This window comes from Medicago sativa, chromosome 7, assembly GCF_051527215.1.
Source record: "Medicago sativa cultivar Bolivia chromosome 7, Bolivia_mono, whole genome shotgun sequence".
NCBI lineage: Eukaryota > Viridiplantae > Streptophyta > Magnoliopsida > Fabales > Fabaceae > Medicago > Medicago sativa.
The window spans coordinates 102,884,604-102,909,533 of record NC_140755.1 but is presented as its reverse complement, the minus strand read 5'-3'; the positions used below and the strand labels follow the sequence as shown (position 1 = coordinate 102,909,533).

The 24,930-nt window shown below is 34.4% G+C and overlaps 3 protein-coding genes and 1 long non-coding RNA gene across 4 annotated transcripts; 1 reads left to right on the top strand and 3 right to left on the bottom strand.

The window, feature by feature from the left end:
- Positions 1 to 145: 145 nt before the first annotated feature.
- On the bottom strand, positions 146 to 1,714 carry LOC146911526 (uncharacterized). The gene is made up of 2 exons (XR_015019759.1): positions 1,244 to 1,714; positions 146 to 659 (listed from the first exon to the last, which is right to left on the bottom strand). It is a non-coding gene; the product is annotated as an uncharacterized LOC146911526 (long non-coding RNA).
- A 5,601-nt stretch (positions 1,715 to 7,315) lies between these two features.
- LOC146911525 (GDP-mannose 3,5-epimerase 2) lies at positions 7,316 to 11,248 on the top strand. The gene is made up of 8 exons (XM_085730155.1): positions 7,316 to 7,382; positions 7,738 to 8,148; positions 8,579 to 8,672; positions 8,773 to 8,902; positions 9,061 to 9,193; positions 9,649 to 9,856; positions 10,805 to 11,054; positions 11,088 to 11,248. Exons 2-7 carry the CDS (start codon positions 7,739 to 7,741, stop codon positions 10,958 to 10,960), a joined length of 1,131 nt encoding a protein of 376 aa, XP_085586281.1. The 5' UTR covers positions 7,316 to 7,382; position 7,738; the 3' UTR covers positions 10,961 to 11,054; positions 11,088 to 11,248.
- A 4,322-nt stretch (positions 11,249 to 15,570) lies between these two features.
- Positions 15,571 to 19,109, bottom strand: LOC146911524 (calcium-binding EF hand family protein). The gene is made up of 4 exons (XM_085730156.1): positions 18,617 to 19,109; positions 17,629 to 17,823; positions 16,449 to 16,630; positions 15,571 to 16,074 (listed from the first exon to the last, which is right to left on the bottom strand). The coding sequence occupies exons 1-4, from the start codon at positions 18,924 to 18,926 to the stop codon at positions 15,760 to 15,762; spliced, it is 1,002 nt and encodes a 333-aa protein (XP_085586282.1). The 5' UTR covers positions 18,927 to 19,109; the 3' UTR covers positions 15,571 to 15,759.
- A 2,250-nt stretch (positions 19,110 to 21,359) lies between these two features.
- LOC146911523 (ammonium transporter 2 member 4) lies at positions 21,360 to 24,035 on the bottom strand. The gene is made up of 3 exons (XM_085725494.1): positions 23,327 to 24,035; positions 22,490 to 22,781; positions 21,360 to 22,053 (listed from the first exon to the last, which is right to left on the bottom strand). The coding sequence occupies exons 1-3, from the start codon at positions 23,912 to 23,914 to the stop codon at positions 21,491 to 21,493; spliced, it is 1,443 nt and encodes a 480-aa protein (XP_085581620.1). The 5' UTR covers positions 23,915 to 24,035; the 3' UTR covers positions 21,360 to 21,490.
- Positions 24,036 to 24,930: the final 895 nt, after the last annotated feature.

Genomic DNA, 24,930 nt, shown 5'->3' with positions numbered 1-24,930 from the left:
TCTCTTTAACACTCTCTTAACAGTGTTATCTTTCTGTTAAAATGCAAATAGACTTGAAGATACCCTTCTCCCACTGAACCTGTACAGAAATGGTGTAAAGCTTGTGTTCTGCTCAGTGGCGTCTCCAGGACCCAGGGTCAGGAGGTTCAAAATTTTAAATTTTAATTTATAATAATATAATAAATGTATCCAAAAAATTACATTGTATTAAATTTACAATGTAGTCAAACAACTCCATCCATTCTTTACAAATGTCCCCTACGAGGTTGCATGTTCTTAAATCGTTGAATAATCAACTCATCATCAATCTTGTTTGCCACATCTCTCTCAATATAAAGAGTTAACAACATAAATAGAATGCAGCGTCTTTTTCGATACTATACTCTAACTAATTACCAAATTCATTAAACCAAGAGGGACAAATCCTTCTCATTGAATTTTCAATTTTTCTTTGAAGAAAATTATGTTGATTAGGTTGGCATGGTCCTCTTTGTAGATATGCTCGGCGCATTATCTCTTGATCATATGGATGGTATGTTGACATTTTAGGCCGCTTTCCCGAATCCGATGGTAACTCTTCCAAATTACATGAAACATGTTGAGAACTAATCCTTACTCATGGGATGGTAATTCTCTTTTTAAAAAATTCTCCATAACTCCTACAGTAACCAGCACAATAACAAACTTTAAGATTCAATGAGTATGAAATAAAAAGCAACATTCTTTCACATTTTCACCTACTGCTGCTACTCCTTTCTTACCATCCATCCCCATTATAGTAAAACAATGTCGCAAAGAAGCTCACTCACTATTATAATGAAACATGACAAATTAGAAGCCTTGATGAATTAGTAGGATTCAAACAAATTAGTAAGATTCATATTAGTTTCTTGGTTCAAAAATCAAAACTGAAGTTCACCATCATTCAAACAAAGTAACATATGAAAATGAAACACACAAGTTGAACAAATAGAATAACATGATAAATTAGTAGGATTCATATGTTTTTTGCATTTTGAACAAATTGAACGGGATACTAAAAAATCTGAAGCGAACCATTTACAACCCAAAAAATCATGAGTGTTAGATTGTCACTTTAAAACAATTCTCCAATCAAATTCACAACACAGGCATATCATTAGGACCTCAATTGCATATTCAATCAACCAATTTATCACAATTGAAGTTATCTAAAAAAAATCCAAATTTCAAAACCCTAAACCAAAGATTTTTAATTGATTACCTTGGTGGTAGATTCAATGTCTTTGAAGGCTTTTGAATATCCCTTTGTGGTTGCACGACGGCGTAGGACGACAAAATAAGGTGGAGACGGTGGTGGTTTATTGCAACTGATATTTGAGATGGAGAGGGAACTAAAACGTGACTGTAGATGGTAGTGGATAGGTCGCGAGAGTGAAGATGGAATGGATTGGGTGGTGGCGCGGTGGAGTTTGGTGGTGGTGGTGCCGCCGGAGTGGATGAGAGTGGTGGAAGTGGAGGAAGAAGGGTTTTCTAAGTTAAGAGAGGATAGTTTAGAGAGAAGTTTAGAGAGAAGTTGAGATGTGTAAATGAGTGAAGTGAGGGTGGTTTGGGTCAGCTGGTGCAAAAAAAATATATGAGGAGGTTCAAAGTGCAAAAAACATAGGGGTATATGTGAAAAAATTTAATTTTGAGGGTTGGCAAGTGCATCCCCTCAGCTCTATGTGCACCCGCCACTTCTGCTTGATGGATTGAATCGAGGTTTGCTTAAATTGGGAATTGGACGGAGTCGGGTTGCCATTGGTTGCAAGGAATAAAATGAAAGCCATGGAACAAAGAGCATTGAGAGCAAACAATGCAGATCTTTAGACTTCTGATTTTCTATGTAGGCATCATGATATCATATAAATGGCCATGTTCTATGTACCTGTTGGTAATTAAAGGTACTTGCAGTTAATATCTATCAGTGAGATTCAGGTCAGTTAGTAGAAATATTGATATATCTGATGACAAAAAGTATAAGACTTGCAGCACGATTTTGCATATCAAGACTGGAAGAATTAATTCCTCAGCAATCTATGTGAGGAATTCTAAATTAAAAAACTGGAAGAAAAAAAAGCAGGGAAGGGATGAATACAGTAGTCCAAATAATTTAAACTAATTAGTATAAATGAAAACAAGTAGAAGAGGAATATAGTGTCATCACATCATTTCATGTTGCCATGTCTATAGATTTGGATTAATATTGGTGGGTTGAATTAGTGTTGTGGATGCATTCAATCATATAGGGAGGGATAATTTATAGCACTAAGGCTAGCTAATGTTGGTAAACTAACGGATGTTTAACAGAGTTAAATTGAGGGGAGGTTACTATATTTTTAAAACTAGAGGCGAGGTGTGTGTCTTTTAACCAAACTTTAGGGGAGGTCTTTGTAATTTTCCCCTTTCTTTTTTATTATGTAAACAATTAAATGTGTAATTTGAAAAGAAAAAAAATCAATAAAAATACATGGATAATAATTTTTCTAAAAATACAAGTTAGTAACCATTTGCGCAAATATGTATTTTCTACTGAGGTTCAATATAAAATCGATGTCTTTTCACAAATGTAACTAGTGGAGTGTTCTCTTTCGGAGTTCATGATTTTCTTGTTGCTAATATTACAGGAAAAAAAAAGGACCATTCTCGTGGTGTATGTTTAACCAAATATTATATCTATACTATGTATAAAAAAAGAACACTCATCATCATGGTGTATGTGCAACCTTGTGCTTCTTGCTGCTTCTCACACTCTTCCTTCCAATATTCTAATCTTCACTATTTACGTTGCAATATATTTTCCATATTCTTCATGAACTTTGTGTCACCAATTGACTCACACCATGGCTGGCTCACTCTCTTTTAGTTCATGCAGACTACTGGTAGCCCATATTAGTTAGTCCGTTAGGGATATAAAGCTTTAAAAAAAATGGGTATCAAAATTTCAGGAAAAATGCTTTGTTCACATATAAAATTGCTCTCCTACGCAAAAAAAGATTAAAATACTCTCCACAACAGCTAACTAACTGTCTGACTCAGATCCGACAGTAATTACTTGCATCAGATCAAAACCTAAACACATAGAAAGAAAGAAAAAAAAATTAAAAAAAGGGACTTCTACGGTGCAGTCAGGAAATTGACTTTTTTGAGTCCATTATTAAGATATAGCAAGCGTTAAACTCTAATGTTTATGGATTATATGATATGATACTAGCATATTGTTTTTATATGATGCTAGTATATTGGTTTTGCCACGCAGACGCAAGTTAGATACGTGGATGAAGAAGCACAAGCAAGTGACATTGTGGCATGGTGCTGGTATTTTTCAGAAGAGAAATGATATTTTGACAACCACTTTTTGACAACTTTTAGACAATTTTCTCTCTCATACTCACATGATGTTGTTATCCTCTCACTTCCTTTTTCTCTTTTCATTGTTTTTGACCAATAAGAAGGGAGAAAAACAAGGTTGTCAATAAAGTTGTCATCAAATGGATGTCAAAATATCATTACTCTTTTCATAATACTACCTACCAAAAGCAACAACGCATATGAAGGTATAACGGTTCTATGTCTGAAACAGAAATTTAACGGTGCTGCAAATGCTCAATTGCCCATGCATATTATGCTATTTTAAGCCTTATTATAATTTTAAGACACAGTTCAAGCCTATTTAGGTGAAATTTCCTGAAATTTACTTTTAGTTATTTATTTGTCGCTTGGTTTTTAACCGTAGTTGAACTTATCAAACTTATAACCAGGGGCGAATGGTAGTATAAGGGAGGGGTAGCCCTTGCTACCCCAAAAAAAATATTTTTTTGAGTGAGTAGGTATATTTTTATATTTAGCTACCCCTAATAATATATATTTAGCTACCCCAAGTTTTATTTTAAGTGAACTAATTTTTTCTATCTTTATTTAACTTTCAGTTGAACTTCAAATTATTTAATCGTGTCGTATAGAAACCTGAAGATTAACACCCAAAAGAGATAAATAAAAGTGATCTTTATAGTTTATCTAATACAAAGTGGGCCCATACCCACATCTCACCACAGAATTATTATTATTATTAATAAACAAAACAAGGTAAAGTGCATTTTATCTCTTCAGTCACAACACAACACACAAACCACTAAAATTAACACTGCCATGCGATAGCAACACAATACACAGGCAACACAATACACAGTACACGAGAGAAACAAACAATCCATGCGATAGCAACACTGCCATGGTGACCTAAAAGTTACATGTTAACTACAAGCAACATTAATTAGATTCTCAGTTCACCCAGGTTATCAGGTATAATCTCAATTCACATTTCACAATAATCTCATTTAGTTTGAAATCAATTTTTTATGTTTTGCTTTGGAATTTAAAGATAGCAACACAAACCACTAAAATTTGTGTTATACAAATTAGGAATTGATACATATTAGGTTAGGAATTGATACAAACCACTATTTTGCTTTGGAATTTAGGTGAGGAAAAGCAAATTAGGTTATTTGTGTTATACGTATACTGAATTTTACTTCCGGTTCTTATTATTTTTTTTGTTGTGATATTTGATTTAAACAACAAAAATTCTTATGTTTATTTGATCTATTATTCTAATGTGGCTTTTTTGGTACAAAATAGTTTATTGCCGCATTTTTTGGTATAATCCGTTCTTGTTGAATCAAGTGTATATTTTATTAAGAACATTTTATATAAGTAATAATTATTGTGAATTTTTTTGCCTACTGCATTAGATTAGTTTAAAAAAAAAAATTATATGTGGCCACCTCATAAAATTATCGCTAGCTTCGCCGCTGTTATAACCTTATTTTCTCACCAGCTCGATCTCTGGTTCGATTTTTGAATATTATTTTATCCTTCTTTTGTTTTGTTTTGTTTTTTAAACAGCCAAATTTATTATACCAAGCCGGTGTAAGACACACCGACCAAGAACCAAAAACAAGACAGATACAAAGTGTCGTATATATACGTAACATCAACCCAAAAACCGATCCGTATACATAAGGAACCCCTCCCCGAAAACAGAACCAAAAGCTACCCACCGGCCTTCTTTTGTTGATACATTAATATTAACATCTATTTGGTACAAACAATTTAGTAAGACAACATATTATCAGAGATTAGAAAAAATTTCATTTCACCGTTACATAAAAATAGGAGAGGGATTAGAATTCGCTAGACTTGGATTTTCCCTAATGGCAGGGAGGTAGCTACCTAGGAAAGTTATTCTGAATATACCGAAGAAACCCAATTTGAGTTTCAATGTTTTATTTTCTCAAACCTGGAGGTGACTTGAGGGGAAAGTCCCAAAGTTAGATTTAGACAAAAAAAAAATATGACTGTTTTTCCTTTTCTATAAGGCTTAATTACACTTTTGGTTCTCGCATTTTGATCAGCTCACATGGTCCTGCATCTTTTAAATCGAACAAAACCGTCCCTATATTATCATGTTTTTGCAGCTTTAGTCCTACCTCCAATTTTCAACTCCAGAAATGCAGAGAAATGACAGTTTTAGACCTACCCCTATGCTCAACCATGAAATAAACAAGAAATAAAGTACGTGGGTACAAGAAATCCATTTTATTCAACACACTAACCAAAAAACCCTAATTTCTAAGATATGTTTCAAATTAGGGTTTTTATGGTTAGTGTGTTGAATAGAGTAGATTCCTTGTACCCACATGTTTTATTCCTTGTTTATTTCATGGTTGAGCATAGGGGGTAGGTCTAAAACGGCCTAAAATTGCCATTTCTTTGCGTTTCTGGAGTTGAAAATAGGAGGTAGGACTAAAACTGCAAAAAATGATAGTTTATGGACGGTTTTGTTCGATTTAAAAGTGGCAGAACCTTTTTCGTGAGCTGATCAACATGTGATGACCAAAAGTGTAATTAAGCCTTCCTAAAATGCAGTATTTTAGCGGAATCACGCTTTTGATAATGTATTTTCAGATAAAATACACTTTTGAAATATTTGAGTATATTAAGGGGAAATGAACAATCATTGAAAATAATTGACCTATGATGGTCCAAAACGAAGCAGAGGAATATGCCATGACTGAGCGCATCTTTCATGATACGAAAACGAACAAAGAAAATACCAAAGTGAAAATGAAGGAAAGTGCACACACTATGGAAGAATCCAACAATAAGCAGAAAAAGGGACACGCAAATTAGTAACATATTACTCGACCCAGTAATGCATCCGAAAATGAGAAAGTGATGAATGAAATGAAATTGAAAAGGGTACAGAAGTACGATCACAACACTACTTTCTTCCCACTTTCGTGCTTTGTTTTCTTTCGTTTCGTTCATATATTCTGAGGGGCCATGCGTATGAATGTTTGGTCTCATTAAAATATTTTAACGTGACATCACAAAATCTATGTGTTCAATACTTTCTTCGGAAAAAAACTGCTATGTATTATACACTCGGGAGAGGATCCACCATAAGCATAAAGCATGTGTGACTATAGTTTTTTTAAAAATAGAAATTTCTTTGTTAACGACCGAAATAATGACTGATTACTCAGTTGCTAGATTATAAAATACTAAAAAATTGGTCGTTAATATATTTAGCGCCTGAATTAATGACCGACATTTCAGTCGTTAGTGAATAAAATATTAAAAATTAGCCACTATTTTGATCAATACTTGGTTAGCCACATTAAAAATGTATTCTTGGATCCGTTCTGATACATACCATTAATTATTATTTTTTAAAAACTTGATCCCCCGTTTTAAAAATAAGCTTTTTGGTCTCTCTATTTCAATTTTCATGAGTTTTGGTCTCCACCCCATTGTGGGATCAATTTCGATGGCATGGTAGTCCTTAAGTGGAAAAATTGAATATTTATGTCATTCTTAATTTGTTTTAATTCAAAAAAATAGAATTTTGTAAAATATTTTAATTAGTAATATATTATTCAAAAATATTTTTTTTTAAGAAATATTATTCGTTAGATACGTGAATGAATACTCAAAAGCGCTTAGATGAGTTGACATACGTCGGTCTTGGTTCGAATTCAGTCTTAGACATGCAACCATGTTAAAACTTTTAGAAAGAATTTGTCATCAATTTAGGTCTCGAATTAATCTCGACAGTGACGCGTGCGGAGGATACCGGTTTACACAAAAAGATACGTGGATGAATAAAAAAGGAAAAACAAAATAACGCGGTGTGGCTGAAAAGGATCCAACCGTGGTCACACCTTCTTCACACTTTAGAGTAACGCACCGTTCTATTTCTATATATATACCCGGGACAGCTCTAGTCATCATGTATTCTATTCTATTCTTTTCTAAACCCAATCAAATCTCAATTCGTCTTTCACTCCTCTCTTCATCAGGTTCCTCTCTCAATTCTCATTCTTGTCGATTTTCTCTTATTTTATTATTGCATTTTTATTTATAATAACTTTCTTCTATTCCCATCCCATGTGCCCTCGTGTCGTGGCCTCGTGGGGGGTATGTCGTATCTTTCTTCCAATTTGTGTCGGTTCGCATTCTTTGTTCTCCTTAAAAACTGCAAATTCAATTCAATGTTTTTTTTTGTTTTGTTTTTTACTATGTTTTGTGTGTGTGTGTTTTTTTTAACCTCAGTATCCTGGTCTAATGACATAGTACTGACCAATCCCACGTCCACTAGCGTGTGTTGTGTGCTTAATTCTCATCAATTTTGTGTTTTGATTCATATTTGCGCAGAATGGGAAGTTCTGGAACAAACGACTATGGTGCATACACATACCAAAACCTTGAGAGAGAGCCATATTGGCCAACAGAAAAGCTAAGAATTTCCATTACTGGTGCTGGTGGATTTATTGCCTCCCACATTGCTCGCCGTCTTAAGACCGAGGGCCATTACATTATTGCTTCTGATTGGAAGAAGAATGAGCACATGACTGAGGACATGTTCTGTCATGAGTTCCATCTTGTTGATCTTAGGGTTATGGATAATTGCCTCAAAGTTACTAAGGATGTCGATCATGTTTTCAATCTTGCTGCTGATATGGGTGGGATGGGTTTTATCCAATCCAATCATTCTGTCATTATGTATAACAACACAATGATTAGCTTCAATATGATTGAAGCTGCTAGGATTAATGGTGTTAAGAGGTTAGTTATCTCATATTTTTAAGGCTTGTTTGATTTGATTTTATTTACCAACACAAACATTTGTACTGCTGTTTGAGAGAGCTTACGGATATGGCTCAACAAACTTCTCTAAGTTGATTTTAACTTATTTTCATAACTTCTACATGATAGCTTATAAATAAAACTTATAGATAAGCACTTATATGAAAAATACTTGTGCTATGAGCACTTAATTAAGTTGTTTATCTAAATAGGGTTTTAGTCGTATGAGAGAACATTATGGTGTACTTTGATCTATGTATCTTACCCCACTTAGTGGGATAAAGCTTGGTCGTCATTGTCGTTGTTGAGTTATTGATGTCGATGAGTAAACATATGTGGTGTGGAGTGGTGTCTATTTCAACGGTTTGTTACTTATCTGTGTTACAAAAAATTGTTTTATTTTTTGTAGGTTTTTTTATGCCTCTAGTGCTTGTATCTACCCTGAATTCAAACAGTTGGAAACAAATGTGAGCTTGAAGGAGGCTGATGCCTGGCCTGCTGAGGTTTGTTGTTGGTCTTTGAATTGTTATTTTTGGTTATGCTGGTTATTCATTTGTACACTCGGGTTAGGATGAATGTATTTAATTTTATGACTTTTTCCAGCCACAAGATGCATATGGGCTGGAGAAGCTTGCAACAGAAGAGTTATGCAAGCATTATAACAAAGATTTTGGAATTGAGTGCCGCATTGGGCGGTTCCATAACATATACGGCCCTTTTGGTACATGGAAAGGTATGCTCGTAGCTGAATTTTAAATTTTGCAGGTGTCTTATCTAAATCAATAAAGTAACCGTCATTTATGTTTTGTATGCTTTTACATTTAAGAAGTTTGTCGTTTTGTTGTTCGTCGTACATTTAAGAAGTTTGTCGCTTTGTTGTTCGTCGCACAGGTGGAAGGGAAAAGGCTCCTGCTGCTTTTTGCCGAAAGACACTTACTTCCACAGATAAATTTGAGATGTGGGGAGATGGATTACAGACACGATCCTTCACCTTCATTGACGAGTGTGTTGAAGGCGTGCTTAGGTATGACCATGCTGATCTCGTGTCTATTGCAGCTAAATGAATGTTTTTTTTCCCGTAGTTTTTCTTTTTGAAATTTAAATCACATTTGTGCTTTTATGAACGATGAAAATGGAGCAGTGTAGAGAATTTGCCATTAATAATTTCTATTCACAATTACAATTGTAAATTTCTACATTTATTCTGAATTTGTAAATTCTATAGATGCTTAAGTAGGCATCTTTGTGAATTCCAATCATTCAAGATTTGGGCTTTTAAAAGTAAACGTTATTAGCTCAATGAACATTGAATGTTAGCAAGAGAGATTTTAATGCCTCTCACAAAACTTAAGACCTGCCTATGTGGTTGTATACAAAGAAAACTAAATTTGGTGTGAGCTTTCTGTATATCTGTTTTAGGTTAGTTCTTATTTCTTGGTAAAACTCAGCATTGTGTTCGTTGTCTACTTTTCCTTTTAGATTGACTAAATCAGACTTCCGGGAGCCAGTGAATATTGGAAGTGACGAAATGGTTAGCATGAATGAGATGGCTGAGATTGTTCTTAGCTTTGAGAACAAAAGCATACCCATCCAACACATTCCTGGTCCAGAGGGTGTTCGTGGCCGCAATTCAGACAATACACTTATCAAAGAGAAACTTGGCTGGGCTCCAACAATGAAGTTGAAGGTATTAATATTATTAATTGCATCAAAATTTCCTTGTTTTTGCTTTATAGAATTTATTTAGGATTCTAACTTCCATTAGTTCAGTTTATTGTGGATGTATAAAATGAATTTCCCTTTTGTTTCATCTTATAAACCCTGCCATATTTGATCATTTTCCCTCAAGAAAAGAGTAACGGAATGAGATATACTTCCTGATGTTATATTTTCTTGAGATGCATTATCGAAGTCCTTTATTTTTTCTTCTTTACTTGTTTGAATTTCAATTTTGTTTATCTTCTATGCAATTTGTGCATATTGATCTTGTCTCAATCTACGAAGCACCAACACTTTCCTTCATAAGGTGTCAACCTGTCAGACACATTTCCAACACTGATTCACATGTCAAACATTTCTAATCAGATGTCTTATTGAAAAAATATTATTTTTACCTTCGATTAGCCTTAGACATGACTTCGGCTTGGACACATAGCTGACACTCGAGTTAGGTCTGATAGATGGAATGCACCACAAATAAATATATATCCCACTGTGTATTAAGTGAGAATGCAAGGAGGTGAGTTAGTTAATCTTGGCCATACAACCACATGATCTGTCAAAACTAACTCCTCATATGCTCTTAACTATTATGCTTATCGATGTCATCGTAGATAGACCAGTGTTGTCGATTATGGAAAATAACGATTTTTCCAAATATCACTATGCTTATTTGATAACACTTTCTACTGAATCAATCATGTATTGCAGAACAATTGGGTTGTTCAAACACTATAGACACAATGTGTGCACATGCATATTTGTGCGTGTAATATATATTGGTGTCCTTTATTTAGACACCGTCCGTGTTAATGGGTCTGTATTCTGTGTTGTATTCGTTGTCTGTGCTTCATTGGTCTCTATTAATGTTATTGCGTGTTTTTCTCATAGCGTCTCAATTCTGATATTATTATAGGATGGGCTTAGAATTACATACTTTTGGATTAAAGAGCAGCTTGAGAAAGAGAAGGCTGGAGGTGTTGATGTAACATCCTATGGATCATCCAAAGTGGTATCGACTCAAGCCCCTGTTCAACTAGGTTCACTTCGGGCTGCAGATGGCAATGAATGAGGAACTAAAGCATAGCTGTTAGTGTTCACTTAAACGTTTCAAGTGAATGGTTAGGTTTTATATTGCTATTTTGAAGAGAACTTTGGTTATAGTTTTTTTTTTTTGAAGAAAAACTTTGGTTATAGTTAATAAGTTATCTTAAGGTTAATTTTGGAAGATGTAATGCGCTTATTTTGTTTTATGGTGCCTGTTTGAGGCAGTACTTGGTGCTTAAGTTCGTGTCACTGCAGTAGAAATTATAATTCCGTGTTTTTTTAAAGTCTGAATGATTGAAACTTTTAGCACAAAGTCGTTTTCTTCCTTTTAAGGACTATTTATTGGGATCATCGACAGACAAACAAATATGGACAGAAAAGGGCCATTTTATTTTTATGATTGATGCTGGAAAGTTCATAACTAAAGGACAATGGCCTTTTGTTTTTCGCTTTGTCGTTGTCTTTCTTTTTAAGAAAACACCAAACTTGAGAATGGTATGAACACAACTACACAAGTGGTCCATATTTTTGGATATTTTAGTGGGACGTGGCTGATTTATGAGGGTGAACGTTAGCTGAAGCAAACGTTGGGCCATTACATGTTGTAATTTGCATCATGGAGGCACAACACTAAAAGCATAAAGCATAGAGTAACGTGTGCTAATAACAGGAGGAACTTTCCCCACTCCAAAGATATTCAGGAAAAATACACATTAAAAAAAATACAATGTTGTCAAACGTCATTAACATAAAAAGAGCAGATGAATTTACAGCTTCTTGTGCACGTTTTAATTTTGTCGACGTTGTCATTGCTGGTTTTTGAAGCAAAAGTGAAGACCAAAATTTAGGCATGGCTCCTTGGAAAGAAAACATTGAAGTTTGCCTCATTATCAAGGCATCGAGCTTGTTTTAAAAAAAAAGGCATCGAGCTAAAAGCTAAATTTAAAGTTCAAAATCAATCTATTTATAGAGAAAACAATACACCAACAGTTGACAGTTGAAATTTTGTATAGTTTATGCTAAGAAATTTATTTATTTATGAATCTACTAAGATATTTTAAGGAGTGTTATAAAAAAGTGACATGATAAAATGTAATTGAATAAAAAAGTGTACAAAAAATTAAATACTTTTTTTTTTACTAAAATTAAATACTTTTATTATCTTAGAATTGACTTGTTCAATTTTTCTATTACTTGATTATTTTCATATTAGTAATCTCTTGATAAAGCATTTGAAGTTTATGACCTGTGTGCCTGCGTTTTCTATTACACAGGTAGCCCAGCCTTTGTTTTTGGTTTTGTCATTAAGGAGCTTTGTTCAAATCTGAGTTCTTGCTTTAATTCCTCTGTAACATCCCGCCTGTCAGTGTTTGAACTGTATTAGTCGATCGTCCCAGAGAACTTATTTTGAAAGATAGTTTAATGGAGAATATTTATTACGTAATATCAGCTTATTACGGAGTAAGTGTTAGAGACGGATTTAACACGCTTAAAGAAAGGGCAATTTGGTAATTGCGCGGTTAAAGGATATTTATTTGGGAAAGGGACCAAAATATCTCATTTTTCTCTTCTTCCTTCTCTCTCTAGGTTGGAGAAAGGATTTTGCTCTCCCTTCTCTCTTCTCCATCGATCTCCCTCCTTCTCCTCACCTCACCACTTCATCAAAACTACTTCCTCACATGGCATGCTTCTAGATTATGTTTTTCAACATCTCTTAAGCTTGGGGTTTTGTTTGATTCTTCTTTTCTTCCTTTCAAGAATGGATTCAAGTTAGGGTTTTGATCAAGTTGGAAGTTGAAGCATGTTTTGGTGTAAGCTTGGGTTAATTCATGGTTAAGAAACAAAGAGGAAGATGATTGAAGATTGATTAGTAAGCTAAGGCCATGGATGTGAACAAATCAAGAACTAGGGTTTGTTGAATAAAGCTTTGGGTTGGATTTGTGATGAGCTAGCAAGGATGAAGATGTTATGGATTGCAAGAAAACTACAAGAGTGAGATGGTTTGATCAAGAAAGCAATAAGGACCAAAGCTTGGGTTTTGAGGCATGAAGTGAAGTTGATGCTTGGAAGCTTTTGGGAATCAATTGTAATCTTTTAGGTGAGTTCCTTAGTTAGTTTCCTACCCTTTGGGTTTGTGTATTTATCTTGCAAAGTTAATATGTATTTTAGGGTTTTTAAAGTATAAGTTAGTTGCCCCATTTCATACCATGCTTCCTATACTTGTGCACACTTGTTCCATGACTGTTTTTACAAGTTTCTAATGATCCTAAGGGTCATATAGCACTTGGAGATGCTTGGTTTGAGGTTTTTAAGTCAAAAATATCAATTTTGAAGTTGCAGGACTGTCACAGCCCGCCACGGCGAGCAAATGGCTCGCGAGGCGAGCTAGAGGGCCGAACAGGGGGTCCTGCTCGCCCCCAACTCGCCATGGCGAGTAGGAGCTCGCCTCCCACACCAATTTACTCGCCTAGGCGAGCTACACAGTGGGGAAACCCATTGTTTGCTCGCCTCAGGTCGTTTCGGCGTTTCGCGAGCGGTTTTTTCTTGTGCAGTCTTTTTAAGAGAAATAAACCCCTCAAACCAAGGTCCTAATTGTTAAGCTTTGAAAGGAGACTTTCTTTTAAATGAACCAAGTGTTTGGCAAGTATGGTAAAGCATGGTAAGCGAGAGTATGAAGGTTGATTCGGGTAGCAAGATAATCCTTAAGAAAAGGGAAGAACTAGAGCCTCGGTATAGTTATCGAGAACTAGAATAGTTAGAAAGAATAGAATGCTTTGCATTAGTAATATGCTTGATAGACGCGAGGTAATGAGAGTATTATCTTCGCATAGAAGCAAGTGCCATACGAGTATGGCAAGACGTGAATTGATTTTATATCCATTCACAAAGTAAGTTGAGCAAGCATATAGTTACCTCTAGTGGGATCGTCTAGGGATCCGAGGTAAAGAGTTAGCATGTTTAAGTTAATTTTCATGCATAAGACTAAGACTTTTAAGAAAGAAAGAGTGTCATGTCTCTTGTTATCCAAATTGGATTCAAGGGGTTCCCCAAGGGGAATGGTTAAGCCGCAAGGGAGCCGCATTTCACTAAGTTAAGGTGTCGTGTCTTTTGTATTCCTTCCAAGGTTGGGTACAAAAGGTTCTCCAAGGGGAATGGGGTAAGCCGTAAGGGACCCGCACGTTCACTAAGGGAGTCCGGTGCGCTCTTGCTAAGCATATCACCGGTAGTAAGGGATTATCTTCCGGGGTTACTCCACTCGGGACTAATTCGTAAAATGAACTCAGATAAGTTGTTTGTTACACGCTAACATAATCAATGAAGCTAACTATGCATATCTATTATACATGTTTATGTTATGTCATAGAGCCTTGACGTAGATCGTCAAGAACAAGTAGAGACTTGGCGTAGTTCGTCAAGAAGTAGTAAATAGCAAGAATCACTTAGGTGATAAGAGATGATATGTTGTAGATACAACATATTAAGCAAGTAGAAGCAAGTAAAGAAAGATTTGCCGACGACGATCTTAGGTTACCCCTAATCGTCCGGTTTAGAATCGTGTCATGATAGAGATATAAGAGAGCCTTGATGCTTAGAGTGTACTCTTGGCAATGCGGTTTTAGTTCCCCCTTCACCGCCATGACACGTATAGCAGAGAAGCCTATAACAAGTTAAGAATATTAAGACGGCCCTAGCAAGCACCGCCGTCCAAGAAAGCAAGTCCCCACACACGTATAATCAACCGTCAGGTTGTATTGTAGACACGTGGTGACCGTAGGTTTCCCCCGAGGTTGCCTATAGCCTAGGGTTAGGTGGAACTCACTGAGACATTATGTCTCATCCCAATCCTTATTTGTTTCAGATATCAGGATGGTTTGCCAGTTAGTAGCCGAATGGATGCTGCGACAAGTGTTGGTTCGTACCCGGTGCCGGATGATATGGATCTTCAAGGATGTATACATTATGTATTAGGAAAGTTTAAGATGTAATCTCTTGTACGAACGCATGTTGTTGTATATAATTTTCATTCGAAGTTTTTATGTTGTAAATTTTTAATGTATCCAGTACTAAACTAATACACATGCTAGACTTTCTCGATACGTCTAGTATGGGTGTTACATCCTCTATCATTCATAATAATAGGAATACCATTGCTACAAATTGAGAATTGATATAAAAAGAATCAAGTTGTTTAATAAAAAAAAATTATGGTATTATGTAAGAAATATAAGGACAGTGTGACATTAGGTGAGGTCTAAATATCATCAATACTGCTCACACCCCAAAATTAAGTAATGGATAGAAGAAATAGAGAGGAGCTAATTCATATTTCGTAGTCATTCAATAGCACGTGATGGTTCGAATGTTTGACAATACTCAACACTCGCTCATCATGCTAGATGACATGACTGGTTGTGTCGTTTAACTACACAACAACAACAACAACCAAGTCTTATCCCACTAAGTGGGGTCGGCTACATGGATCAAATGACGCCATAGTGTTCTATCAAAAATCATATTTGGATCCAACTCATTGACCTCTAAATCTTTTCTAATGGTTTCTCTAATGGTTTTCTAAGGTCTTCCTCTACCTCTTTTAACCTGACTCTCCTCCATTTGATGGTTGCGTCGTTTAACTGAATCCAGAAAATCAAGTTGCAATTCATATTATAATACCATAAACATACTATTTAAGGTACTATGTATAAGTAAAATTCATTATACAATATACACCACTGAGGTGGGATGCGAATCCCATATGCCCTGTAATGATACGAAGTTACAGACATATGAATTGTAGCCCATTATTTTATCATCCCCAAGCCCTCAAGCAAATTCCTGATATACTGGACTCAACTCAAGTTGCTCTGCCATTTTCTCCAAGATATCCTTCAGAAGTTTTACCAGCTCTTCTTTCTCTAATTCTACTCCATCTTTCTCTTTGGCTACATCAGCAAAAACAGAATCATAGAAAAGAGCAGCTGCATCGCCAGCTTCAGATAGTGGTAAACTCAACTCCTTAGCGTTTCTCTCAAGGAAGCTCCTTATTATTTCAGTGCTTCCTAGACCATCCTTTGCATTGGCTTTTTCCTGTAATGCCTTCTCTAGAAAGCTGTTTAACTCCTTTTCATTAGCCAATAGCTGCAGCATTGTCCACAACATAAGTCAGTAAATAAAAGTTGGTTGGATCGAAGAGTTCAAGATGTCACGGAAATCACAATCAATAAATTTAAGTTATTTTGTTAACTTCTAAAATCGTCTCAAAGTCTCAACAACTATTGGGAAGTAGGAAGTGGTACAATCTTTGATAGGAGTTTTAGGTTTTTCAATTATGATGATATAATTTTTAGCTAAAAACAAAAAAGATGTCCAGCATTCATGATTTGCAAAATGTGGATGCTGTGGTATAGATATAAAAAACAATACAGGACTGAAACATAATATTTTTTAGGTATAGATATAAAAAACAATACAGGACTGAAACATAATATTTTTTAAATAATCTACAAAAATACCTGTCTTATCTTAGAGCCATTTATGATTTGGATATTCTGGACGAAAACAAAATTCTTTTTGGAAAGTTCCACCTCAAGATCTTGTATTACGGACTGCAGAAGCTGTGCAAATTGTGCCTGGCCCAGCTCTTCTTCTCCATCAGCTCCATGTTTTCTCAACAAGTCATTTAGCTGAGGATATTCTGCTTATTTATGTTAAAAAGGTCAGTTTCATCAGACCAAGATAATTGCATGCATAGTAATCACAAATTAAACAAATCCTACTGTTCACAATACAGCTCTAATAGCAGCCAGTTTCAAACAATGGAAAATATAGGTCAAAGCTTCCTTTGTACAGATATAAACTTGTGCATCTCGACACTGTTAATCAAACCAATTGCAACATAGACAACGACAAATAAGACATAACACATATGATGGACAATCAGCACAAAGCACATAAAGTTACACTCATATTTCTAATAACATAGCACTTATGAGGATATGAAAGCCTCGTACATTTTGGGAGCAAAACAAGCAGAAGCCAGATCTCAATTATAGAAATTTCAAGGCAATTCAAAGGAACGACCAACTTTTTGGTGTTCTATTTAAAATTTGGAAGTTGCCTTATCCATGATGTGTTGGGAATGAAAAGAGAGATCAAAACAATCACTACTGATAGGCATCATACGATCAAACATAATTTATTTTGCTTTCAGGATTTAATATTTTAGTTTCCTAAAGGAAGAAAAAGTGAAGACAGAGCAGAAACCAGTTGTTCATGACAAGAAAAAAAATTCTATGAACAAAACAAAAGGACCCGTTTGGATTGACTTATTTTTTATCTTATGAAAAATAGCTTATGCAAATAAATAATTTTTTATGTTAATTAGTCTTTGATATTTATTTGTCTAAACTACATCCATTAGATTAAAGATTAAGTTTCACTCTGAAGGAAACAAAAAGGCATAAAGTACATATTAATCAAGATGAAACAGGAATCGGTGAACTTTGATGCTTTACATCATAGTCTTGAGGAATATTAAATTATCAATAATAATGATATGAATAGGCAACACTGCACGACATCACACAAAACAACCATAAGGTATCTATTGCTTGCCGATTCAGTTGGAAACAAGAACGAACCAGAACGACAAAAAAAAAAAAAAAAATCTTCAAGCTCAAAAATAAAGTGAACCTGAGAAAGGAGGAACTCCCATGTCGACACCCATCTGAACAAGAGCATTTCGAATTTGGCTCTTGCTGATTTTCCCCTTATCTTCAACATCCAAGTCAGTGAATAGATTTTCTGCTAACATTGCAAAATCATCCTCGTCCTCAAATAACAAACGAAGAGTACTTCCATCCAAGATTGATATTACAAGTGGATTATCTGTAGATCAATACAAATCCAATATAAGCAGTATTATATTCCTCTTCTTTCCAAAACATGAAGAAATAATTATTGAATAAACCATCTATTTAGTCTCTAAACTATCACTCTCTCACTAATTTAGTCCATAAACTATATAAATATAATAAGCAGTCCCTAAAGTACATCAAATCCATCAATTTATTCCCTAAAGTATATGAAATTCTGTCAATGTAGCCCCAGACAGCTTAATAACAGGGACCAAGTTACTATGGGCCTGTTTGGATTGGTTTATTTGAGATTGCCTACTTTGTGAGACTCTTTAGGAACTTACAAAAACAGCTTATAACGTATTCATAAGCTCCTTTTAGCTTATTTTCACAAGTTGTCCAAGATAGTTTATGAAAACAGCTTACGGTGTATATGAAAACAGCTTATAACATATAAAACAATTCAACTTATCATGATAAGCACTTATGCAATAAGCTACAAATTAAGCTGTTCATCCAAACAGGACCTATACTCCATTCCATATACAAAAGAAGAGAATAAATTAAATTAACGAGTGCAGTAATAATTATTCCTACGAAAGTCAAATCCAAGTCCACCAATTCAAATTATCCACACAATGTTAGAGTCCAAATTTGATCAACACGTTTTTGGATGATTATTAGCCAATTAGCGAAGAAAAATTAAAAAAAAAAAATCATTGCAATCAAACTAAACTAAATATTAAAATCAAAATTACGGATCGATATTAGATATTTATAATAATGCATAATGAGGAGAAGAAGATAAGTGATAGATAATAAACCTTTGAGTTCATCTGCGATGGCGGCGATGTAGAGTTTAAGAATTTCAGAGGCCTTAGCAGGTTCGTATTCAGCCTGAAGGGATAAGACAGGTTCTGCATCGGAGTTACTGCGGCGGAGGCGGTTGAGAGCAGAGGTTTTGAGAGGATCGGGTAAAGGAAGATCGAAGAGAGAAAGAGAAGCACGTGAATGAGCAATGTCGAGTAATTGAGCTCCGGTGACCGGACGATCGAAGAGGGTGGAAGATAGATCGAGGTCTCTGAGGTTAGTTCCGTCAAGTATCTGCAATTGAAACGCTCCTCCGTCTGACATTTTGCTTTGGTTTACGGTTACGACTTTGCTTCGGTTTGATTTGATGGAAATGTATGTGAAGACTGCGGAGGGAAGGAACAAAGACTTGAAACTTGGGAGTAGTATTAATCAACTCAATTCAACTCAATTCAATATTCAATGATACCCCCTTGCTACGCTTTTCTGTCTCTTTCTCCTAACTTTAATCAAACTATATGCCCAAATAACACGTATATGTATACACTTAAATAACGCGTTTTCTATTCAATTTCTCAAAATGTTTTCAATTTTTATTTTATAAACTTTATGTTCTTTTAAAAAAAACAAAGATTCATAAACTTAGTATATTCAGTAATACCGACATTTTTTTTCTTCAAATAATATAGTATTAGAAATTCACATGAACAAGTAAGATATACCGACATTGTTCTGCTATATAATTAATATAGTAGTTAGAAATTCACTTCTTAAATGAATAAGTAAGATATACCGACATTGTTCTACTATATATCTTTTGTGATGTATCAATTTGAATTTGACATCTTGTACGTTATTTGTGTGCAAGTTTATAGTAGTATTTATCACTTCATATACAAACTAAAAATTAATTGCAAACAAAGAAATGGTAGATTCATGTGGTAACAATTGTACAAATTTGAAAGAAAGTATTTTAAAAAACAAATAAATTATTGATTTTACATTTTCAAAATTTCTGAAAAATACTAGAATTATATTCCAAATTCTACTAAAAAATGGTGAGGAATAAATTGGATATACATTCTTATATTTTTGGTGAAATGGAAATCAAAATAGTTGGAGATAAAATTGTTCTTAAACGTCTTTATGAACATAACTCTGTTAGCGGGAATATTGTATTATATAGCAAAGGGCCGGGGTTCGAATTTCAGATTTCACATTTATTCATCTTAAAAGTGATATTCTAGTCCTTCAGTTACTTGACGGAAAAATAAAATGTGGCCTTAAACATTCATTTTAAATGTAAGTTTTTTTTTTTTGTTCATGTAGCCTATGACAAGAATTTCACCTTTTTTAATTTAAGTTGAATAAGTGGGAGTCCGATCCCTGCACATATTATGCGATGTTCCTACCAACTGAGCTTAAACATAGACAAATGTAAGTTTTTTTATAATGAAACTATTCAATACTCCCTCTGTTTTAAATTGAGTGTCGCTTTAGGCAGTTGCACACAGATTAAGAAATGAAATAAAGTAGTCAAATGTCATAGCAATTTTACCAAATTATCCTACTCAACTATTGGTTTGTTTTTCATTAAAGAAAAAAATAATACTTTGGAAGTAGTGTAACATAATTGAAAAAAAGAAGTTATTATTGCATTGGAAACTGAAAGTGACATTCATTTTTAAACAATTTTTTTTGGCTAAAACGACACTCATTTTGAAACGGAGGGAGTATTTTTTTATGGGAAAATTATTCAATATAATGTTATGCTTTTTTTTATATATAGAATATATATAAATTTATGTTAAACATTACAAATATAACCCAACTTTGTTAAAAAAAAAAATATAACCTAACTTGATAAGTTAATTAGATAAATGATTCAAAAAATTGTGGTTATATGTTTCCTACTCCTTGGGATAACATTGGGAATGAGGGTAGTGTGCCGTGTTAATGTGTTATGCTTGTTGCTTCAACGAAATGTTTTTCTTTCACGGAATCTTAACGAACCTTTGAAACTCAAATTTGCTTTATTTTTTTCTTTTTAAGAATCAAAGAGGAAAAAAAGAACAAGCTTGCTTGAATAAAGGATCCGTTTATTTTATGAAAATATTTTATATTTTTTTTAATTTGTGTAAGTTTTATTTATTAATAAGAAAAAAACATACTCTTAAAATGAACAATTGTCTTATATTTTCAAAACCAACGAAGATAATAAAATTGTTATCTTTATTATTTCATTAAATGTATCATCTTCAACTAGCATTTTATACGTTGTTTATCAGAATGATTTATTTTAAACGTTTCTTTTCTCCCTACTAACAAATAAAATTAACACAAATTTAAAAAATTAAATAAAAAATGTTGTCACAAAGTCAGTTTTTCCACTTCAAAAGTCCAAGAACCTTGACAGTGTGTGACTGTAATAAACTTTAGGCCAAATACCTCCCTGGGTCCTTTAAGTTTCATGTTTGTAACAGATAGGTCCTTTAAGTTTTTTAGGTAACAAATAGGTCCTTTAAGTTTCTAAAGTTTCAGATAGGTCCTTAACGGAGTTGATATGAAGGACCTATCTGAAACAAACTCGAAACTTAAAGGACCTATCTGAAACCTTAAAAACTTAAAGGACCTATCTGTTACCTAAAAAACTTAAAGGACCTATCTGTTACAAACATGAAACTTAAAGGACCCATGGAGGTGTTTGGCCTAAACTTTAATATTACCCTTCACTCTGATATCACGCAAACTTGAAAATTTGGTATTGTAGGTGTGAAGTTAACGTCCATATTAATAGGAGTATAAAACATATATTACAATCCACGGTGGTAACAACATTTATTCAAACACAAGACATTAGTTAGTTAAACATATGTTACTGGTTGATTTCATACCATTTGTAGTTCACCTAATGATCTAGACTCGGGAATGGACGAGAAATCTTGTGTATCATAAACCTGATTACGCTTAATGTTCACAAATTTAGTTGCCTCACTATGCAAGGCAAAGGCATCCTCTCCGTGAATTGCCTTGTCACCCATCTGTAACGCATCACCATTAAGCCTAAGTGGTACTATAACCCTCACAATCAAGCAAATCAAACTCGTCATTACAACGTTGTAGCAAATCACAAAAACTATGGCCTCAATTTGGATCACCATTTGTTTCAAACCCGCTTGAGTTGAGCCTTTATTTTGTAGGCCATAGGCAAGACCAATGTATTTTTCCCAATCGGGCACCATATAGAAGAGACGACATAGTTTAGGCACGGCAAAGAAGCCGGTGAGAATGCCGCCAAGAGCACCAGCAATGGCGTGGGTGTGGAACACTGCCATGGGATCGTCGATTTTCTTTAAGAAGGTAACCTTGCTGTGGAGTACCATCATTGTATACCATGGAATACTTCCCGATATAAAACCCATCAAGATTGCTGCCCACCCCTGCACAACTCCTATTCAATCATGACAATTGTTAATTGCAACTCGAATTTATTTTATTAAGTTTGCCAAAAAAGTTTGGCGTAATCTAATGATGTATTTATCGTCATTTAATGAATGTAATACTTTTTTCCAATGATGTTATAAGATTGAAGGTGATCATAATTTTTCAATTATTTGAACAACTAGAATTTGACAATTTTCATGAAAACTTTTTAAATTGTTAACAAAATTTAAATGTGTGGTTACGGTCAAAGACATTAGTCACAAACTTGAATGGGTTAACTATAATTTAAGATGTTCAACTACATAAATTTAAACAGCTAAAATTATGGTTAATCATCTCCAAATTCATGATTAATGAAGTTTAACAATCTAAAAGAATTATTGCGACCGTGAATATGGTACTATTGCGACCTAAAAGATATGTGACGTTATGATTGTGTGTACCTGCGGCAGGTGTAATGCAAACGAGACCAGTGATCATGCCCTGTACAGCGCCAAACACAGTAGGCTTACCAAAGTAGAAGGTATCCAGCATGACCCATACCATGATGCTAGCAGCAGTACACACGTGTGTGTTAAGGACAGCAAGGGATGCAATGGTACTAGCCACAAATGGACCTCCACCGTTGAATCCACTCCAACCCATCCAAAGCAGTCCTGCGCCTGCAAGCACCATTATCATGTTGTTTGGTGCTGCCGGAAATGTTTCCATGTCCTTCTCTGCTCGAGGACCCACCTATTGATCATACACCATCATCAATTTAACTACTTGTTGAGTTTGAAACTTTAAAATAACAGAAGTCTATAAGCATAGTCAAATCCTGGGTAAACATAAGCACACATATTATTATCTTTTTTTCATTTGTTTAAAACACCAATATTAGTAGTATTTTCTTTATACTAGGGTTTGAATCTAGGCGGACGAACTTCATATACTTTAGTTCAAATTAGTTGAAATGATGTAGATCAATATTAGTAAACGAGTGTCCTGTCTTGTATAGCAATACTCAGCTTGAAATATGGTTCAGTCAATCTCAATCCAATGATCACCAATGTGCCGATGGAATGACATCGGAATTGCGGACAATAGTAAACCCAAATTTAAATAATTTAGTTCCCGCTGAGATATTTATCTCATATTGTACTTTAATTGGGCTGTAAGGTTTCAAATTAGATGATATTGAAAAGAAAAAAGAAATAATTAGCATAATGAAGAATGATGAAATGAGTGGTGTTAAGATGCAAATATGAAGATAATAATCATAATATACACACACACACCCAATAAGCTGCAGTAAAACCAGCAACACCAGCAGAGAGGTGAATAACATATCCCCCAGCAAAATCAATAACCCCACGTTTAGCCAACCAACCATCAGGACACCAAATACTAAAGGCAACAACAGTGTACGAGAATGTAACCCACAGTGGCACAAACAACATCCATGCACGAAAGTTCATTCTCCCAAGTAAAGCACCAGCTATCAGAATCAAAGTAAGACCAGCAAAAACACCTTGATAAAATACCATTGTAGCATTAGGAAAATTCCCCAAAAATGCTTTCCCCAACAAAAACTTTTCATCTAGTGCTACATTTGGTTTCCCTAAGAAAAATACCATTTTCTCCCCAAATGACATGTGGTAAGCCCATGAAACCCAACAAAGGAGAACGGATGCAAATGCATAAAAAGCCATGAAAGCTGAGTTTATTGCCCATGTTTTCTTCACTAGGCTTCCGTAAAGTATTACGAGCCCAGGAATGCTTTGAAGCCCAACCATTGTTGCTGCTGTTAATTGCCATGCGTTGTCCCCTTTGTTCATCCACTCTGGGCTTGCCTCATCAGGCAACAGGTTTGAAGGTAGCTCCATATACTCAAATATGTTAACTTAACAAAAATAATTAAATTATTAATGTGTTCACTTTGAGGGTGGTTTCATTCACTAATTATTAATGAAGAAATGAGAATCAACTGATTAAAATTAAGAGAGATTCGTGCACTATATAAATATGTGATCGATTATGTTTTACTTGGTAGAGGACATGTAATTTGTCGTTTCTATTTATTTATTGTATGGGTTCTAAAGGCCGGCTTCATTGGCACTTGGCTGCAGAACAAGAACTTATTGATCAATTGAACAACAGTTAAGTACTTTTTCCATTAAAAAAAAAGTTAAGTACGAATTTGCTTCATTCATGATGCTCACAACTTCGGATTAATCATTTGTACCTAAAAACTTCAGTACTCCTTTGAAGTTTTTGGGTTCAGTAATACTTGTCCTTCTTTTTTTGACAATGAGTACCACTTAATTGGTCTCATTTTTTAGGTTCAACACTATTTATAACTTATACCTAATCTATGATCAATAAATTCACATTTTTAAGAAATATGTTCAAGGTTCGATTCTTGCTTCTAACATTTCAACATCCCTTCTAACAATATACTAACAATCACTAACGGAACGGCTTGAAATGCCAATAGAGGTCATGGTCCCCTTAAAATTTTAATTGTGGAAGCCAGGGGCGGACCAGGAATTTAAAGTCAAGGGACCGAGTATAAGGAACATTTTTTTTTAGCGAACAAGAAACATAATTTGAAAAAAAATAAATAATAACTTTTCAAATACAAAAGGTATATAATTTAAAGTTTTGGCAGACTTTACTATCTCTCGGTCGAACTTCATATCACTATGACCCCTTTTTATCCCCTATTTTTATTTTAGGTTTTAATTTGCTCTTTATTTTTTGGTTTTAAAAGAATATTTTATTTTCCAAAGCTATTTCATCATTGTCCATTCTATTTAAAATGTGTTGTGGAGATGACCGTATCGATATATTTTATGGCATACGAGATAATTTAAAATAATATGAAGTATAAAACTAATGA

What these genes read in the sequence shown, in the direction of transcription:
- LOC146911525 (XM_085730155.1), top strand. Translation starts at nt 7,739, where the DNA reads ATGGGAAGTTCTGGAACAAACGACTATGGTGCATACACATACCAAAAC. An exon ending in CTGATGCCTGGCCTGCTGAG is followed by an intron (nt 8,673 to 8,772) that starts GTTTGTTGTTGG and finishes GACTTTTTCCAG; the next exon opens with CCACAAGATGCATATGGGCT. An exon ending in CTCCAACAATGAAGTTGAAG is followed by an intron (nt 9,857 to 10,804) that starts GTATTAATATTA and finishes ATATTATTATAG; the next exon opens with GATGGGCTTAGAATTACATA.
- LOC146911523 (XM_085725494.1), bottom strand. Translation starts at nt 23,914, where the DNA reads ATGGAGCTACCTTCAAACCTGTTGCCTGATGAGGCAAGCCCAGAGTGG. An exon ending in GTTTTACTGCAGCTTATTGG is followed by an intron (nt 22,782 to 23,326) that starts GTGTGTGTGTGT and finishes TATGATCAATAG; the next exon opens with GTGGGTCCTCGAGCAGAGAA. An exon ending in TTGCATTACACCTGCCGCAG is followed by an intron (nt 22,054 to 22,489) that starts GTACACACAATC and finishes ATGATTGAATAG; the next exon opens with GAGTTGTGCAGGGGTGGGCA.
- LOC146911524 (XM_085730156.1), bottom strand. Translation starts at nt 18,926, where the DNA reads ATGTCAGACGGAGGAGCGTTTCAATTGCAGATACTTGACGGAACTAAC. An exon ending in CATCGCAGATGAACTCAAAG is followed by an intron (nt 17,824 to 18,616) that starts GTTTATTATCTA and finishes ATTGATCTACAG; the next exon opens with ATAATCCACTTGTAATATCA. An exon ending in ATGGCTCTAAGATAAGACAG is followed by an intron (nt 16,075 to 16,448) that starts GTATTTTTGTAG and finishes ACAATGCTGCAG; the next exon opens with CTATTGGCTAATGAAAAGGA.